Here is a 19,332-nt window from a genome sequence, read left to right as displayed (position 1 = left end):
CTTTCAGTCCGCAGACTGACGCTCTACCATTGAGCCAAACCGGTTTTGGCAAGAGTTTAAAACTTGTCAAATAAAATAAAGGAACCAAATAAAAAATATCATATATTTTATTCACATATAGAATCAAATCAAGTCACAGACATGACTCTAAAATAGAGGGTGAGCCGAAACCGGTTTGGCTCAGTGGTAGAGCGTTGGTCTGCGGACTGAAATGTCCCAGGTTCGATTCCGGTCAAGGGCATGTACATTGGTTGCGGGCACATCCCCGGTAGGGGGTGTGCAAGAGGCAGCTGGTCGATGTTTCTCTCTCATCGATGTTTCTGGCTCTCTATCTCTCTCCCTTCCTCTCTGTAAAAAATCAATAAAATATATATATATAAAAAAAAATAGAGGGTGAGTGGCAGCAGGTGTGGATGGTGAGGAAAGAAGGAGGGGGTAAGCAGGGAGTCAGGGAACCTCATGGGGCAGCACACAGGTGGTGAGGGAAGAAGGAAGTAGGGAGGTGAGGAGGTTGGGAGGCAGGGAAGTGGGGAACCTAATCAGCCCTGATTGCCAGCCAGGCCAAGGGACCCCACCCTTGCACGAATTTAGTGCACTGGGCCTAAATTCTAGTTTCTTATACTCATCACATTTGTGATATAAAAACATAATGCCTGCCTGGCTGGTGTTGCTCAGTGGTTGAGGGTCATGAACCAGAAGGTCACCGTTCCATTCCCAGTCAGAGCACATGCCCGGGTTGTGGCTCAATCCCCAGCAGGGGCATGCAAGAGGCAGCCGATCCATGATTCTCTCTCATCATTGATGCTTCTAATTCCCTCTTCCATCCTCTCTCTAAAATCAATAAAAATACATTAAAAATATTTTAAAAACCCAAAATAATGCAATATGATTGACTTATGCTTCATTATACAGAAGACTTTTTACTGTTTCCCTTTAAACTTTGATTATAAATTAATATGAGAGGTCCAGTGCATGAAATTCATCCATGGGGGGAGGGGTCCCTTAGTCTGGCCTGCACCCTCTCTGACCCGGGACCCCTTGGGGGACGTCTGACTGCAGCTGGACATCCCTCTCGCAATCTGGGACCACTGGCTCCTAACCACTTGCTGGCCTACTGGTTTGATTGCCACCCAACCGCTCCCCTGTAGGCCTGATAGCCCCCAACTGCCCTTCTCTGCTGTCCTCGTGGCCCAACTGCCCTCCCCTGCCTGCCTTGTGGCCCCAAACTGCTCTTCCCTGCTGGCCTGATCGCCCCTAACCTCCTCTACCTTGGCCCTCACCACCATGGCTTTGTCCAGAAGGAAGTCGGACAGTAGAAAGATGTCCAGTCTCCTGGTCTAATTAGCATATTACCCTTTTATTAGTATAGATAATCAACTAAAAGTGTACTGTAACTTCACATAAATGTGTTTTAAATAATCTGAAATACAGACCACAAATGTGATTCATTTAGTCTATATACCAAAAGGTTATTATTTTTAAAGATTTCTCTTTTTATGAGAAAGAGTATATTTTAAGTATATGAATTCAAAATGTAATTAAGCACTAATTAATTAGTTCTGGCCCTGGGGAAAGGAAGAGGAGGAAGTTTCAGCTTCTAAGACAAGAAAAGAAGGCCCCAAAAATAATGGTGTTTAGGTTACACTTCTTGGATTAAATTTATTGGAAAAATTGATGTGTGTGTGTGTGTGTGTCTAATACTATTACTACATCATAAAAACTTTATTTTAAACAGAGTATTCTGTCTCTGCATGATTATCCTATTAGCACTTTCCTCCATCTTATTTGAGAACACATATTCTTTTTATTTTATTTTTATTGATTGATTAAGAAAGAGAGAGAAAAAGAGAGACATCAATTTGTTGTTCCACTTATTTATGCATTCATTGGTTGATTCTTGTATGTGTCCTGACCAGTGATCAAGCCTGCAATTTTGGTGTATTAGCATGACACTCTACACAACTGAGCTACCCGGCCAGGGCTGAGGACACATATTCTGAAACAGTGTAGCTTTTATAGGCCATCCTCATAACCCAGGGTACTCACTTTTCTCAGAGGAAGGCGTTTCAGGTCCACTAGAGCTTATGTTTGTTACTGGCTCTGCGGATGAGCAGCAAAATTCACCATTTCCCATGGAGCAGGAGCAGCACCCTATATAGATCAAATAACATGTGAGGACAGAGCCCACTCACAACAGAAATGGACAACTTCAAGAGATGCCAAAGAAAACCAAAAATCAAACAAAAAAACAAACAAATCCATTTATACACACACATTTCTCATGCAGTCCCATTGGAAACGTTGTCACAAGGTAGCAATCAAAAAGTATTCAAATGCACTTTTATAGAAAAGTTAACACTAGAGAGGCAGACAGAGGATCAACTCCCTTAAACATTGTCTTCTCACCGTGTGACACAAGGAAAAATGTTTTTACCCATGCTGTTCCATTAGTTTCCACTGTGCTTTGGGAACTCAAAGAATTTGAACACTTTCCTAAAACACAGCTTTTATTTCATCACTCAACTCATCAAAAACAGGTCCCAATGCTCTATTGCTTGTGGTAGTTCATTCAAATTCCTCTGTCCAAATTTGGAAAATCTCTTTGGCTTGGCCATTCTCTGTCTGTCTAACCCCTCCCACCATTCAGCAAAGGCCCTTCTCTTCTCTCAGAACAAGTCTTTAGTAGCATCCACAAACCCCATGCTAATTTGGGGTCTCCAGGTCTAGTATGACAAGGACTTACCACTTTTGTTAATTCACCTAAACACTCTAATCCTTTAGGTTTAGTTCAAAATTCACTGCTTTCAAGACTATGTCTCCTACTATCAATAATTTAGAAGATGTAGTAAAAACAATTATAATTTTAAAAATAAAATACTGCTAAAAACTTCTTGCTGGTTTACAGGTAGATTGGTTTACAGAAATCACACAGAGCCATCTTCTACAGAACTATAAGTTTTCCTCTATTTAGTCACAGAAGTCACACACACACACACACACACACAGAGAGAGAGAGAGAGAGAGAGAGAGAGAGAGAGAGAGAGAGAGAGATATTATGGCCACCAAGAAAACTACTATGGCAGTTTTTGCCTTCAAACATAACTTGGATATATGCCAGTAAGTAGACCACTAGCCTTCTCTTTTATTAATTGAACCTTTGATTTCATACTGCCAACTCCTGACATGCTATTAACCCTGTGTCAGTCAGGTCTCCTTTAGCATTTTATTGATAGTGCTTACCTGATAACAAGTTGTTACATTAATAAGTATAGATGCTTAGTTTCCTAAAAAGGGTCATCCTTAAGTTGTTACTTTTCTCTAAAGCTTTCAGGTCCAAGGAAGTTTTAGGATTTAACAAAAAGATTGCCCTCACAAAAGATCTATAAACACGAAACTAATGAACTTGCAAGCTCTTTCTATTACCAACTATCATTCAAGTTATCTGACAAATACCTGTGATATTCAAGGTAGCTCAAGAAAGTGCCCTTAAACAAAACCTGTAGGACCCATGCTACACGGGCACGTAAGAGTTTCTTTATGCTTACGGGTCATACTTGTTTCTGGGAGAGAACTTGTAAAAGGCTCGGGTTCATTTATTGGCACTGGACTCTCCTCAAAGGCAGTGTTCCTAGGCTCCACTGTGCGGTTCTGAGGCTGGTTGAAGTCTTCGTAGCTGCCTTGGGAGGTGCGGTTCATACACATGAGTGAGATACTGGCTATCACAATGCTGCAGAACAGGGTGACAGACGTGGTGATCATCTGCCGAAAAGACAGTAAGCCACTTTTCACAATTCTATCTCCATAATCTTAGTCGAATAGGTTAAGGGTACTTTTTTTTTGGTGGAAAATGCAATAGCTCCATAGCTACAGATGCTCTAGATTTGAACAATGGTTCTTAAAGAAGAAGAGTGTGGAAGAGATGTAAGTTACTCGTAGAAAAATTAGAGTTTGCTTATAATCATATAAGATTCCTAGATACTTCTTTCACTGTATACAAATGCCATTGTTTTCTTCCACCAGTAAATTAAATAACTGCAGCCCTTCTCTTAAAAGTTTTTGCTCGTTTTATTACATAGTTTAAGCATACTTCAACTAGAGACTCCGGTATAGTAATAATACCAAAAATAAATAATTTTAGCTAATATTTACTGAGTATTAGCTATATGGCAATACTAGTCTAAGTCCTTTATGTGTATAATCTTATTTATTCTCACAATAACCCAATAAAATTCAAAATTACAAAACAAAAGAAATCCAAACCATTTGAGGAGGTTTCTAAAACACACATCTATGAGCCCCACTCCCTGGAGAATTTCTGATTCAGCAGGTCCCACAAGTCTCCTTCTCTAGCTTTTCAAGTACATTTTTCTCTCAGATAGTTTTTGTTCTGAAATTTAAATTTATTCAGGATTGAAAATCAAGAATTTGGCTTTTATTATTATTGCTAACTCATTAAATGGCTTTAAATTAATCACTCTTTCCTCCAATATAGGAAACATAATTAAACTTAATTCATAAGTGTGTTTAAGAAGACTCAGTAAGTTTCAAACATCTGAAATCCTCAGCTAAAAAGAAACTCAGACACGTAAAACCTTTACCACAGTTTGAAACATGACCTTAAAGAGTGACATAGGGTCACCAGCGTGACATGTGGTAAGTTGGAATAGATTTTCAGAATTAATTTTAATGTACTAGTAAGTATAGAAACACATTAACAAGCTAAAGAGAGATGTTCTCAAGAACAGAACTTTCAATACATTCTTCTCACCTGTTCTTTTCCATAAAAGAAGGCTGAGTCAATGCTGTCTCCGTTATGTTTTCCAGTGATCAAAAGAACACCAACAATGATAGCAGGAATTCTGGAATAACAGGGGTTTAGAGAGAAAAGATAACGAACAGTAACTATTGACAAGAAGAAAATTCTGAGATGTTCTAAATTAAGCTACAGCAGACAGACAGACAGAACTGTTGTTAGTCAATGAATGGCTGGGGGCCAACTAACAAAAGACTGTGCACATTCTGTATATCTGTTGAGACTTCAATTGATTTTGCTGCTTCCACAGAGTAGTTTTTAGCCAAGCACCATCAAACTCCAGGAGTCTGCTTTTTTGTTTACACATGGCCTTTCTGGACTGCTGCCTGCGGCCAATCCACAGGAGCAGACATTTCTTTTTGTGGACTCTGCCTATCCCAGAGCTGGCCCACTTAATTTATCCCACCCCTTTGCCTATACCTAACATAAATTCTTTCAACACCTTATACCTTTCTTCTCCCTTTCCCTTACCTAATATATAAAAACACTTGCCAACTGCCAGACAATGGACACATTGTCTTTCCTACCTAGCCAATGCAGCTGCTGGTTTAGAATCCATGCCCCCAACTGGTCTTCTCTTTTGCTAGCAGTGGCCTACTAAACTCTCCTTTCAGCCCTGGAAGTCAAATTTATTGTTTAACACTGTATATATAGGAACATGTAAACAAACAGAGAACTACCAACTTACCCCCAGCCACATATGATAATGATTCCAACAGGAAATGGTACCATCTCTTTCTTTTTCAAAAGAAACAAAGAAATTGCTAGAAGGCCTAAGAACAAGAAATAAAGGTTGAAATATATATATCTACTCTTGATGTTGTTTAGACTTCATGGAATTTTATTTAACTAAGCTCATTTCAGGAGCAGTCTGTAGTTTTTGCCCTAGAATTTACTTCTGCATAAGTGCTGTCCCCAATATTTTGAAGCAGGTTTTTTAAACTCAAAATCATTTGAGTTTTCCTCCTACATCATGTTTTTACTCAAACCTTCTTGTTTTATACATAAGGATTTTTTTTTTAAAGTCCCAAATCATCTTATTCTTTTGACTGATGTGTTTGGAATCTAAGTATATTTAGAACATGGAGGTTTTTTTTCTAAGTGGCTATGGAAAAATTCTAATAATAAAAACATCCCCATTCTTTGGTGCTAAGAAAGAGCCAGTAATTCTTACAGTTTTGTTTTGTTTTTTAATGCTCCAAGTCTATATGATGGACCTTAAAACAAATAGAATATGAACTTAATACAAAAACAAATGCTTTAAAGTTCTTCAACTCTCCTTATACCACATACTCAATTATTTAAACGTGTAATGTCTTTTTAAACAAATTCTACATGCTATAGAATCTTAGAACTATGGGTTGGGACCACTGTTTTAAACTAACACCTTCATTTTACAGATATATTATAGAAAGGTTTTGCCCAAGCCATGCAGCCAGCAGAGGGCAGAGCAGGACTGGGAACCCAGCCACTTGATGGGAGGCAAGTCCAATTCTATCAGTGTTTCTAAATCTCAGATCAATGGGCCCTGATGGTTGTTCCTAAGACACATTTGCCAGGATTTAGAAATGTCTGAGAAATTTTCAGTCCTTTTGGTATCTTTTAAATGACAACCACCCAAATGCCCATCTTATAATTAAAGTTCAGTCTTATGATTTCAGAGATTACTTTTGGTTTTATATTCCATCTGAGCCAAATGAAGGCTAAATGATATCACAACACAGGGTACAAATGAAGGTTCTGTGGCCGTTTGAAGAAGAAAAGCAATGAGCAAACCAGATCATAAACCCACACATGGAAGTAAAGGCAGGCCAAACTAAAAGAATAAACAACAACAACAACAAAACCCTAACCAGAAAAGCGAGTTTCATTTTACATTTCTTTTTCTTTTCTTTTCTCTCCTCCCCACCCCCCCACCCCTCCATTTCATATTTCAAACTCTGATTCAGATTAGGAAAACAAGACCCTTTGTCATGTTGATAAATGTTGCTAATTAGAATGACTGAGTTTATAATTTTGTTTTAATCTCATCTGTGAATTTGCTTTGGTTTTAAAGTTGTATATTAGCTGTATATAAGGAATTCATACCTAGATTTAAGGTTGTACAGAAAAGTAGCCCTGTGCTAGAAATAATGGAAATCAACACCAAGGTCCTTGAGAATTGTTTTTTCTTTAAAAGGGACCACACATTACCCAAGTTTGAGAGATACTGCAATATCACTGCTCTTCCCTAAATACATTTGTAAACTCTTATAGTTTCAGGTTTTCAAAGAGACAGGGATACAAGTAACCAATCACAAAAGTGTGCCAACTGTGTTATAATACTGATGTTCATTCAAGTTCTGATGTTCATTATTTCTTCTTTGTGAAAAGACTGGTATAGGAACAGGTGCAATCTAGTCCTGACTGTATCACTGACAAAACTGAATCAGCTAAACTCTTTGGGCCTTAGTTCCCCAATTTGCAAAATGAAAAATTCAAAGCAGACCATTGTTTCCAAAAGTGTAGACCCAAGAGGTGGCACAAGGTAAAAAAAAAAAATTTTTTTTTGACTAGTTATGTGTTTATTTTAACACGTGCTTCAAAAATTTTTAGCTATCACATGAAACCTGGGATTTTACTAATATAACGCTCAATTTATTAAAGTAAAAAAAGTGAATCAACTTTAAGGAAAAAACAAGTACATGTGGTATGCAGATATGGTAAAAATCATGAGGAGGTATACAAATGAGAGAAATTAAAAATGGCTGAATGGGATGATTTAAAATGATACGTTAGGTCTAAAATCTGTTATGTCAAATATCCTCAAGGTTAAAGGGCCTCTTCATCAGGGTCACAGAATCCAGAACAACATATTGGGATAGATTTTGAAATGTATGTTTGAAGAGGGTTTCAGGGAGACTTGTGGCTTTTTGATACATTGATCTATTTGCTGCTTTCCTATTGTTATTATAAACTTAGCCTCAATAAACTCACATATTAGATGTCACGTTGGTTTATCTGTATTTGGAAATAAAATCCTTAAGCTGTTTTAACTTAACATCTCACGAAGTCTCTTATGCTAAACAAGGTGCACTTGCTTTTAAAAAGCTCGAACCTTGCCGAAACCGGTTTGGCTCAGCAGTAGAGCGTCAGTCTGCGGACTGAAAGGTCCCAGGTTCGATTTTGGTCAAGGGCATGTATGTTGGTTGCGGGCACATCCTCGGTGGGGGGTGTGCAAGAGGCAGCTGGTCGATGTTTCTCTCTCATCGACGTTTCTAGCTCTCTATCTCTCTCCCTTCCTCTCTGTAAAAAATCAATAAAATGTATTTAAAAAAAAAAAAAAAAGCTCGAACCTCCTCGTTGCAGTGAATTTTTACATCGTTGCTTCACTTAAAAAGGCTGTTGACTAAGATTAGGCCCCACTTTTGATCTTGAAGGCATGAAATCAAACGCCAGTTTCTCACAGCCACTTCCTGACACCTGCCTCCTAACAATGGCTATCACCAGCCCTACCATTCTACAATTTCCTTTTATGTGCCATTTTACAGGTTCATGTTTGTGGTATGAATACAAAACAGCCAGATATAATGTTTCACAAACATACCAGGATGTATCCAAATAAATATTGGATGTATCCAAATAAATATTATATTTCAAAAGAGCAACGTGTTAAACCTTTTGAATATCCTTTTTGGAGCCCATTGAAATGAGAAATAGTCTTTCTTACTGGGTACTCTTTGATTTCCATACTCTTTTACTCCTTACTTTTCTTGTTCTCATATTATTAGTTTCCTTTCTATTCTATGTAATAAAGAGGGGTATGCAAATTGACCATTACACCATCACAAAGATGGCAGTGCCCATAGCTACAAGATTGTGGCGCCAAGTCCTCTCAGCCCTGCCAAAGGGGTAGAGTGACAAACGCATGGTGCAGCTGGACCCGCCCTCAGCCCCCCAGCTGCCCAGGGCCAGCCTGAGGCACAGGCAAGCCTTGAATGTCGGCTGCTCAGTCGCCCAGGACTGACGAAGGCTAAGGTAACCAGGGCCCGCCGAGGCTTGCACTGCCAGCAGTGGCAGCAGCAGAGGTGGGATGGGGGCGTCGCCTTCCCCTGATTGCCGAGTCACCTCCTGCCCCTGAGGGCCCCCAGACTGTGAGAGGGGGCAGGCTGGGTTGAGGGACCCCCCTCCAAGGCATGATTTTTCAAGCACTGGGTCTTTAGTTCATAGAGAAACATATATTATTAGTTTAATAATATAGTTCTTTAGATCTATATTATTAGAGGGACCCCCCTCCAGTGCATGATTTTTTAAGCACTGATCTTTAGATCATAGAGAAACATATATTATTAGTTTAATAATATAGTTCTATTTGTTGAGTGTCTACCAAGTACCAGGCACAAATACCCATTTTTATTTAATTTTCAAAATAGCTCTATAAGGTGTGATGACCCAGTCTTACAGATGAGAAAATGGAGACTGCAAAAGTGAAGCCATTTGCTTCAGGCAGAGCCAGAATTTTTCATCAGTTCAGCTGGACTCTAATAGTGAACTCTGAGACACACCTTTCATGCCTCAGACCTCTCTGCCCCATGCCCTCCTTTCTCCAGTGCCTGCCCTTTTAGTGCCTCCAAAGGAGAGCTGTGCTGACTGTGGCCTAGAGCCAAAGACCCTGAGGGAAAGGACTACATGAGAGGAAACTACCCAAACCCAGGCAGAAATTGAGTACATTGGGAAACAGGACTCAGCTTTCAGACTGCCTCCCTCAGTAGGTGTAACTGCTCGAGAGAATGCCTTAATCTTGTCCTAGAGACTTCAAATAGTTGAGAGCTTCTAGCGATGGAGAGGGGGTTAGACCTAAATTTCCATTCATGATCCAACTTACCTGTCCATAGGTAGGTGCTATAGAGGGAGCTGTACAATAAAACAAACACCAGAATTTGTCCAACATAATTTTTTTCTTTAACAAAATTCCATATTATCATTCCAGCACAGACAATAGACTGAAGAACAAAATATGTAAAGAAACAGTCGGTCATATTCATGAGTTACAGCAAATATAATTATTCAGTTTAAATTATTGCTGAATAATTATCAACTATTGCATACTGTTATACTATACTTCAAGTTTTATGGTAAAAAATCCTTCTTATACAGAGTCTTTAACAATGTACATATTCAATTAAAACATGACAACATTCTAAATACTAACATTATATTTAGTAATCATTCACACAAAAATGCTAAACTTATTTCCATTATAACTTGAGACATGCAAAGACTTAACTAGAAAAATAAAACTGTGAGAGTTCAATTTTTAATGATTCAATTGCTTCTATTAAAAATGCAAAATTATAACCAAATGCTCTCATTAACCTTAACTTTATATAGTTCAAGACCTATTGCAATATTTAATAAATTAGATATAAATTAATTGTAATCAAATTATAATTGATTGCACTTGGTAAAAAACATTTTTTTACTTTATAAGTGAAAAAACATAGAGAAGTAATTCCCAATGAGAAAACCATAGTTCTAAGTATCTATAGGCTTACTAACCTGAGCGATGAGTAAATTAGTTGTAAGCATATGAGGAAGCTGTTTATATTTCTTACTCAAAAGAAGAATAGCTAGAGACCAGATCTTAAAGAGAAAAGGTACAAAAGTTATTCAGGTTTCTTAATCTTGATAATTACTTACAGAATTCAATGATTAGTCTCTTTAAAGAATCCACTTTATCCTGGTTCAGGAAGAAATTCCAATATCTTATTTACTTTAATCTGCCTAGTTCCCCAAAGGTATTAAGATAAATTACTATATCCAAAGTAAAATAAAAAGTATGGAAAGATACTATGCTAAATTAACTGTACAGAAAATAACAGGGTTTTTAGGAATTAATGCCTTGACTAGGGCTGTGTTCTACCTCCCCTTACCTTTGGTGGCTGGGGTGGGACACAGGTTCATAGGCAACTATTTAAGAAAAGAGCTTTAGAAGGAGATGCAGTTACAATGCACTAAGTTCTCCCTTTTAGATTCTATCATGTTGAATCATGCAGTATCTAAATTCCAGGCTATCGTACTTCAAACAATACACATTGCCTACCTTATGGTTAATTGTCTTGCATTCCTTATATTGAAAAGGATTGGGTTTCTATTCTATCTACACAGTGGCCAGCCAAATATGCTTGCTGATTTTTCTTTTTGCACCCCTCATTGTCAATTAAAACTTACGTTGTCTTTCTCCCCAAACTGCCCTTACCAATAAGCATAGATTTTAAGAATATGTAACAAAAGTAAAATTTCCTAAAATTACATTTATCATGCATTTTTGTTGCCATTATACATATTCATCCCCACCTCCTTTCTTTTAACACTAAAAGTTCTTTTTTTAAAAACCAACATTTGCTTGAATTCAATAGGCAACTTTATTCAGAAAATACTCTATTTGTCAAAAGTTTAAGTATTTAACTTGAGCTAGATATATCCAAAAAGTTTCGTTAACATTAAATGGGTGGTTAGATGTGATCCCGAGGATCCCTAACTCCATGATTCTACAACAGCAAGTATATGTATAGTGACTCACTATGTACAGAATGCTTTTCACATATAGTGTCTCTCGTGATCCTTCACCCAAGGCAACATAAAATTATTATGTCTATTTTTCTAGCTGAGAAAAGTGAAGCTTAGAGATGTTAAGGTAACTCCACAGAGATGTCAAACTAGTTTGTGATAAGGCCAGAGTCAAATCCAGGCCTTGTCTGCTATACAACTCTCACTCCAGTTAGAAAAACAAATCTCAGAAGGCTGATATTATATCTTATGGGTAGGCTTTAGAGTTCTCTATCACTCATGAAATTAGATTTTTAAATCCCTAACTTTCTCTTACCAAACTATTTGCAAATTCATTCTGTGGTTCATTTTTCATTGAACTGTACTTACCAAGGAAACCAGGCTGATAATACTTATATCAAAACTAACATTCTGGATGGCATATGCCAATGGCTTAGGGTCCATTGAGGGAAAGGTCAACAACCAGGCAGAAATGTACATGATTGGTGCAGATACAAATGTGCTTATTACCATCCCTGAGGTTATCTGCAAAAATAAAATCAAATTGAGGAAAGGGTCACAGTTGCATTTAAACAATTACCTTAAACTTTAAATAGCCACAGCACACTAAGGCGTCCTATCTAATAAAGAGGGAATATGCTAATTGACCCTCACACTGTTGCAAAGATGGCAGCACCCACATCCAATAAGGAGGGAATATGTTAATTGACTGCCCCACCCTCAGAGATGGCGGCGCCACAGCCACAAGATGGAGGCACGCAGTCCCCTCAGCCCCATGGGATGGCAGGCATGCAGCAAGGCCCCTCTGTGCCTGTCTCTGGAGTCCCCCAGTTCCCTTAGCCCTCCAGCCACCCAGGGCCAGCCTGAGACATAGGCAAGTCTCAAATGGTGGCTGCCCAAGGCTCAGGTAACCAGAACTGGCTGAGGCTTGCACGGCTGGCAGTGGTAGCAGAAGTGTGATGGGGCCATCGCCTTCCCCTGATTGCCAGGCCGCCTCCCGCCCCTGAGGGCTCCCAGAATGTGAGAGGGGGCAGGCTGGGCTGAGGGACACCCCTCCAGTGCATGAATTTTCATGCACTGGGCTTCTAGTTCTCAGTAAAAGGACTTCACAGAATTCAACATGTTATCTAATGCCATACTCCCCTTTCTGAGAGTTCTTAAAAGAAAACACAGATAAGTTCCCTTAGCTCCTTTCCAATCTATGCTCAACTTATATTTGCACATAACAAATAACAGACATTCTACAGCTGATGGTTATCTTCTAGGTTCTAGGAAGTAAAACCATATTAATGATCTAATTAAACTTATGACCAGTTTCCTTACATACTGTTTCATAAAATACTAATACATGCAATAAAAATAATTCAAAAAGAAAATTGCAAACATTTTACAGATTAAAATGAAACTGATCTTTATTAAACAACTTAGTACCTTCATGTTATATTTAAAAAACATTTACTCTACCCCTAGCAGGTAGCTCAGTTGGTTGGTGTGTTGTCCTATACACCAAAAGTTTGCAGGTCCTAGTTGGGGCATGTTGGGCAGTAACTAATTGATGTGTCTCTCTTACATAAATATTTCTCTCCATGCCCCCTTCCTCTCTTTCTAAAATAAAAATAAAAACATTCTCAAGTGAGGATAAAAAACAAAAACACTTACTCTAATGCCGTGGATAACATCTACAATATGCTTAGACACTGATAACAATTTGGTGTTAATTGATTTTAGCTATTTATTTTAGTAATTTTGCAGTTGATCATGTGATGTTTTGCATCTGTTGATTTATCCATGAATGAAATATTATAGATTCCCCCCCAAAAAAAATTTTCAAAAGTTATTCTTCCATAAATAACCTTTAGGCTTAAGTATAAGTAAAGCAATTAGATACTTGAAACTAGAAAAGACTAACGAAAAACATCCTAGCTGATTAAATAACTACTGTTACATGATGCCCTCTTACATACCATGAAATAATTTATAGATATCAAATTCTCATAAAAATGCTGACTTCTGTGTTTTGAAAATTCATTTTCTACTAACCACACAAACAAACTTAGAAAGTAGTGTATACATACAATCTCTACTTCCATGTTGAACTGTGTTGCAAAGATAGCCACTCCTGGTGCTACAGGAAAGACACCATACAAAAATGCATAATTCGATAAACTTGTATGGTTTACTACACTGTTGCCCTTGTCCAAGACTTCCACCATTTCTCTGCACAGAAGTGGCAGCACCAGGCTGAAGAAACAAGAAATGCATCATAACTTGATATCCAAGCATGCTGGTCCCCAGGTGGTCAATTGTTCTACAATAGTCAGGTTGGCATTAGGTTATTCTTCTCCTTCCCAGAATACATGCATGCACATATTCTCTGCATGCCTACTTGTGGATGTTTTGTTGGAAGAATTAAGAAGTCAACATAGAGCCATTTTAAGTGTAACAATATTCTAGAAATATTGGGAGGAAGAAAATCAGACTTTTTTGCTCCACAGTACTTTTCTTGCAAAAAGTTTTTAAAAGTTGTAATAGCTGCTGTTTCTTGTTTCCTCTATTTGTTCAATGAAATATTAAAATATTGATAATCTGAGTAAAGTTTTAAAAAGAAAATTACTAAACACCTTTTTGAAAAACAATAAAGCTGATCTTTATTATGATTAGGGGTTTAAATGGTTCAGATAATGATAACAATGCTGCTCAATTAGGTTCCCAAAACCACTAGAAAAATAAGTATTTTACAATGAGCTCTTCATCTTTGGAGAGACAAAAAGGTGTAGCAAAGGAACTGAAACAAGTGGAAATAAAACAGAAAATTAGTGAAATCCAGACCCGATGGAGCCAATTATTAAAAAGGTCCTTCAAGATTCCATAAAGAAAGCATTTTCTATAGTAGCTGAGCTAATAGAGCTTTCCCTTAAAAAGAACAAGGTTGATGATATTGTCACAGCAGCACTTAGAAAGATGCGCTAAAATGGAGTAAAGAACTACTCTTTTGTGAATTTTTCAATTAAAAAAATGGATGAAAATATTAAATAGGAATCAAAAACCCAGAAAAAATATGTTAAAAATGAGAATATTTAAATTCTACTTACACATTGATAATACTATTACTGTTAGAACCATATTTATTACTGTACCAATACTAATACTTCATTTTTGAGGAGTATAATACCGCCATAAACAATACTTAGAATTTACATTCATTTGTATTATATTGAAAATATAGAAACTATTTTATATTCATAAATTTAACTGTTAATACAAGAGCTGAATTCAATAGTTAAGAATGCCCCAAGCACCTTGGGATAATCTTGCAGTAAAATCGATGTCATCTATACCATGAAGTATAACTCCATGGCTAAGGAGCTAAGTAAGTTGTAGAACTATTAATTAAGGTTTTGATAACTTTTTATTTGATAGGCTAGAGTCAGATGGTTGATACTATTCATACATATTGACTTACTTATATTTAGAAATTTCAACCACCCTCAGAATTACAGAATATTTTCCTCAAATTGATAAAACAGTTGATATTCAAAATTATTATTCTCATCACAACTAAAATTTTAAGAGAATTAGAAAACTCAGAAATCCTGCAAAATTCCTTATAAAATATTACCCAAGTGGAACATTAGGAAATATTAAATAAAATTATATAAAAGCCGAAGAAAAACCAATAATCTTTATCCTCTAACAGTAAAATGGAAAGGATAACCTACATGGAATAAGGAAATGACTTTGCACAATACACCAACATCACACTGTCCTTTAAATCACAGTTATTCATAAGGAAGGATTATTATTATCAAACTATTTGAAGGAGAAGATAGTTGCAGACACATCCCAATGAACTAACTAAATAAGACTTTGACAAAATATAATCCCCAACTTACAGTTTAGCAGTAATGAGAAGAGTTAGTACAACAAATGCTGACTTCTTCAGTTTCCTTATTTTTCCCACCATTGTAAGACCAAGATAGAATAGAGCTGATCCAGAAAAAGAATTTGCAAGTCCATCAAGAAAGTTTTCCATATATTCAGGCACCTTTTGATCAAGAATGAAATTAAAGGCAATGCCAATGAAGACCATAAATACTATTGGGTTCTGTATTACTCGCAGAAGTCCAAGTCCCACAATTTTTACTTTGCTTTGAGAGGCATTTTGACTGTCTTTCCACTTCTGGATTTCACAGAAGATGAACCCTATAGGGTTTAGCATCATAAGAGATATTGGTGCCACCAAATAAATGTACTGGAGATATTCTGGGTATGTAGTTTGATATAAAGCTTCAACTGCAAAACAAGAATTAAAATAGATTTTAAAATGATTGCCACAGAAACATATTAATAAAGTTATGTATATAATGTTATCTTTAATTATAGCATATTATAAATTAAAATCTAAATAATGCAGAATGACCGCATTAGCCTTGTTTTGTAAAAAGAACATTTTAGTAGGAAAGTTGAAAAAAAAACAACATACTGTTAAATAACATTTTGCTTATAAACTAATAATCAACTTTTACAAATTATTTTTAGTAATACCCAGTAAATTCTACTGAGTAGAGGCTTAGACTAGTCGCAATAAAATAGAAGAACTGTAGAATTTTTAAAAGAAACAATTCAAAGTAAAATTGTTATAACAAGATGTTTGAGTAATAATAGCAATAAGGCAGTTGACTGTTGGTTGGTTCCCTTGAGAGAGAAGTTCTACTAGAGTGGTAAGGCAGAAGTCAGGGTACAGAGGATTGAGGAGCAAGAGGCAGACAACAAATTCAAAAATGGACACTGAAGTACTTTAAGTGTAAGCTATGCAGGAGAAGATGGGAAGATGGGAAATGGTTTACAGAAAACAGACTGGAGTCCCTACAAAGTCTAAGAATTAGATGCAGTTGGAAGTTTGGGAGTTCAGAGTAAGTCAGAGAGGGAGCTATTGAGTTTAATATATCCCAGATGAATAGGTCCAGAATACCCTAGGATGGCCATGTTAGTTGGTGGCTGAAATGGAGTAGAGAAAAACATCACTGGATATAAGGAGATCAAGCACCTAAGTGGACAGAGAAATTAATGGGTAGTTCACATGGATGGCAAGTCAAACAAGAGAATGGCAAAACGTGGGGGCAGAGAAGATAACAGTGAGCCAGGCATTCAAGTCTTCAAAGAATGAGAAGGAATGACTAGAATGAGATCAGCAGACGATAGCAAGGAGGCTGAGCATGAACCTCAAAGAGCAATTTTTACAAAAGAGAAGTAATAATGGCCTTGCAGTGGTAGAAGATGGCTATGAGGACGTCAGCCCTATCTACCATTGCTCATGTTAGTATGCAGGTGAAGAGAAAATGGGCAGCCTCCATTTGAGAGGAATGCAAGGGAATGCATGGCCTTCGGGAAGACCAGTGAAGATGCTGAAGAATTTAGTGATGGAAAGGTAGATAAGAAATGTTTGGGAAGGGGATTACAGTGGAGTCACATAATGCACATTTGACACAAATTCAACTACACTCTCTAGGGAAGACAAAACCTTTTCTTCCTTCCTTCCTTCCTTCCTTCCTTCCTTCCTTCCTTCCTTCCTTCCTTCCTTCCTTCCTTCCTTCCTTCCTTTCTTTCTTTCTTTCTTTCTTTCTTTCTTTCTTTCTTTCTTTCTTTCTTTCTTTCTGCTAATGAATTACTTCACTTGCTATCATATTCACTGAAGAACAGTGCTAGAGAGAAAAAAAATCAGGATGTGTTAGACTTAGGAGAAATGGTACAGTATGTACAAAGTATGTGTGCTATATTTTGTAGATGATTTAAGGGATTTTTCAAGGGTTTGACTGTACATGAACCTAACCACTGCATAAATTAAGTCTCCTTAGTAGAAATGGTCCGTGGGTTGGATCAGACCTTTTGCAGTTTCTTGGTACAAGTGGGAGTTAGTGACCTGGTCATGGGTTGATCAGGGAAACTTGAGCCTTGAAGTAAGCAACTTGGTCTCTAGGCAGATTTTTGGCAATGAGTTCTAAAATTATTCAAACTACTATATAAAGGCTGATGCATAAATGATTTGAGGTTAAGAAAGATAAAAGAACAGCCACAATCACTTACCAGGAGAAAGGCAATCATGTGAAAAATGTAAAAGATTAGCTTTCTCAATTTACATTAAGATAAAGTGACAATGGTAGGAAAATATATTAGTTTACTTACTCAGGATACTTAAGTTCAGTTAATGTTATTCACATGTCCTGTTAAAGTTATGCAACTAGATTATATAACCTGTAGAAGTTCACCATGTTCTCATTAGCTAAAGACGACTTTTTATAAGATTCAATTCCCTTCCTTTTAGTTAAGCACATACAGAGGTCTACAATATCTTCTGAAATGAAGCAGTGGTTAAACAAAACATACTTGATTACATAAAATTTCACAAATTCTTTCCAATTTCCAAACCAGATGTACTAGCTCTACAACTCTTAGTGGTTTTCTTTCATGTTTCATAAGGTTTTATCTTTTAAGGAAGAAATGCAGCACTGGCTCCCAGCAGGGTGGCTCGGTTGGTTGGAGTGTCATACAGCATACCAAAAGGTTTCAGGTTCAATCCCAGTCAGGGCACATATCTAGGTTGTGTGTACAGTCCCCGGTTGGGGTGCATATGGGAGACAACAGATGATGTTTCTCTCTCATCTCTGTCTCTCTATCTCTTCCTGTCCCTCCCTTCCCTCTAAAATCAATTTTTAAAACACAGTTCTCAGGCCGAAACCGGTTTGGCTCAGTGGATAGAGCATCGGCCTGCAGACTGAAAGGTCCCAGGTTCGATTCCGGTCAAGGACATGTACCTTGGTTGCGGGCACATCCCCAGTAGGGAGTGTGCAGGAGGCAGCTGATCAATGTTTATCTCTCATGGATGTTTTTAACTCTCTATCCCTCTCCCTTCCTCTCTGTAAAAAATCAATAAAATATGTATTTTAAAAAATAACAAAAAACCATTCTCAGGTGAGGATTTTTTTTTTATAGCAACACTTTTAATAACTATTTCTAGGTAGCTTTTTCTAATGAGATCTTCTAAGAGAAAGGCATTCAAACCTGCCCACCACTCAATTTTAAAAATAGAAAGTGTATTTTGGAAAAGCCTTGTGTTTTCAACCTGAGCACAAGAATTTTCCCAAGTGGCCAAAATACATAAACTTTGACAACTTATAGCCACAAAGCTCCTTAAGTTAATGCTTTCCCCCCAGAATTTACTTTCTTGGCATCCTAGCATTTAATCACCATCATATAATGGACTTTAAATTGTTTTAAAGAGCAATACAAATTTGAACAACCGTCTATTATTTATGGCTGGCCAATCACCAAGTACTGTCTCCTTTTTCAGATTTTGTCTTTTCTTCTCTTGAAACCACTGGTCAAAAATTTCAAAACTGGATTACTCAATGTTTTTCCAACCAATATCCTTTGGATTTTTTCGTGGCCACACCTTCATCCATTTTATTCACTGCTGACAATATCATCTAAATCTTGATTTTCAAAAAAATAAGATTTTCCCACAGCTCTCACTGCACACCAGAACAGCTATAAAACCTTTTTTTTTTTTTTTTTTTTTTTTTTTTTTTTTTACATTCACAGTCCAGTTTCAACTGGCCCCTTATTTACCAGCTCATCTCTCTGGGAATACATAGCTATTCCTTAGGGCAAAGCCTCCATCAGCCATTTTAATATCATAGTTACACTAGACAAATACCAGGTTTATGACTAGTTCTACATGCTGACCATCACCCCCCAACTTCTTGAAATCTCGCATTTTTCATCTAACTCTTGCCTATTGTTTCATGCCTGTCTCAGGGACTGCTTCTTCCACCAAGTCTGCAATCTACATCATGGATATCCTCTTCTCTGGGTGACTCTGGTAACTTGTGTCATATTAGTGACCTCAACTCATTCTAAGTTCCTTGGAGGCATCATTTTATTGCCCCCAGGACCCAGCACAGTACTGAGCA

General features: G+C 37.2%; 1 protein-coding gene across 4 annotated transcripts in view; it reads right to left on the bottom strand.

Moving 5' to 3' along the window:
- Positions 1–19,332, bottom strand: part of GPR155 (G protein-coupled receptor 155) — a 41,686-nt gene that overhangs the window by 12,640 nt on the left and 9,714 nt on the right. For 2 of the 4 annotated variants that reach the window (XM_045575475.1, XM_045575474.1), the window contains exons 4-12: positions 15,256–15,655; positions 13,438–13,603; positions 11,732–11,887; positions 10,352–10,435; positions 9,678–9,795; positions 5,502–5,586; positions 4,769–4,859; positions 3,546–3,759; positions 2,047–2,151 (exon numbers count right to left, since the gene is read on the bottom strand). In XM_045575475.1, coding sequence (XP_045431431.1) covers positions 2,047–2,151; positions 3,546–3,759; positions 4,769–4,859; positions 5,502–5,586; positions 9,678–9,795; positions 10,352–10,435; positions 11,732–11,887; positions 13,438–13,603; positions 15,256–15,655 — 1,419 coding nt within the window. The remainder of the gene's footprint in view (positions 1–2,046; positions 2,152–3,545; positions 3,760–4,768; positions 4,860–5,501; positions 5,587–9,677; positions 9,796–10,351; positions 10,436–11,731; positions 11,888–13,437; positions 13,604–15,255; positions 15,656–19,332) is intronic. The other 2 variants (XM_036421960.2, XM_036421958.2) reach the window with 1 other exon arrangement.

Source organism: Pipistrellus kuhlii, unplaced genomic scaffold (assembly GCF_014108245.1).
Source record: "Pipistrellus kuhlii isolate mPipKuh1 unplaced genomic scaffold, mPipKuh1.p scaffold_m20_p_7, whole genome shotgun sequence".
Classification (NCBI taxonomy): domain Eukaryota; kingdom Metazoa; phylum Chordata; class Mammalia; order Chiroptera; family Vespertilionidae; genus Pipistrellus; species Pipistrellus kuhlii.
The sequence above is the reverse complement of the archived record's forward strand: the minus strand, read 5'-3'. Positions and strand labels throughout refer to the sequence as shown.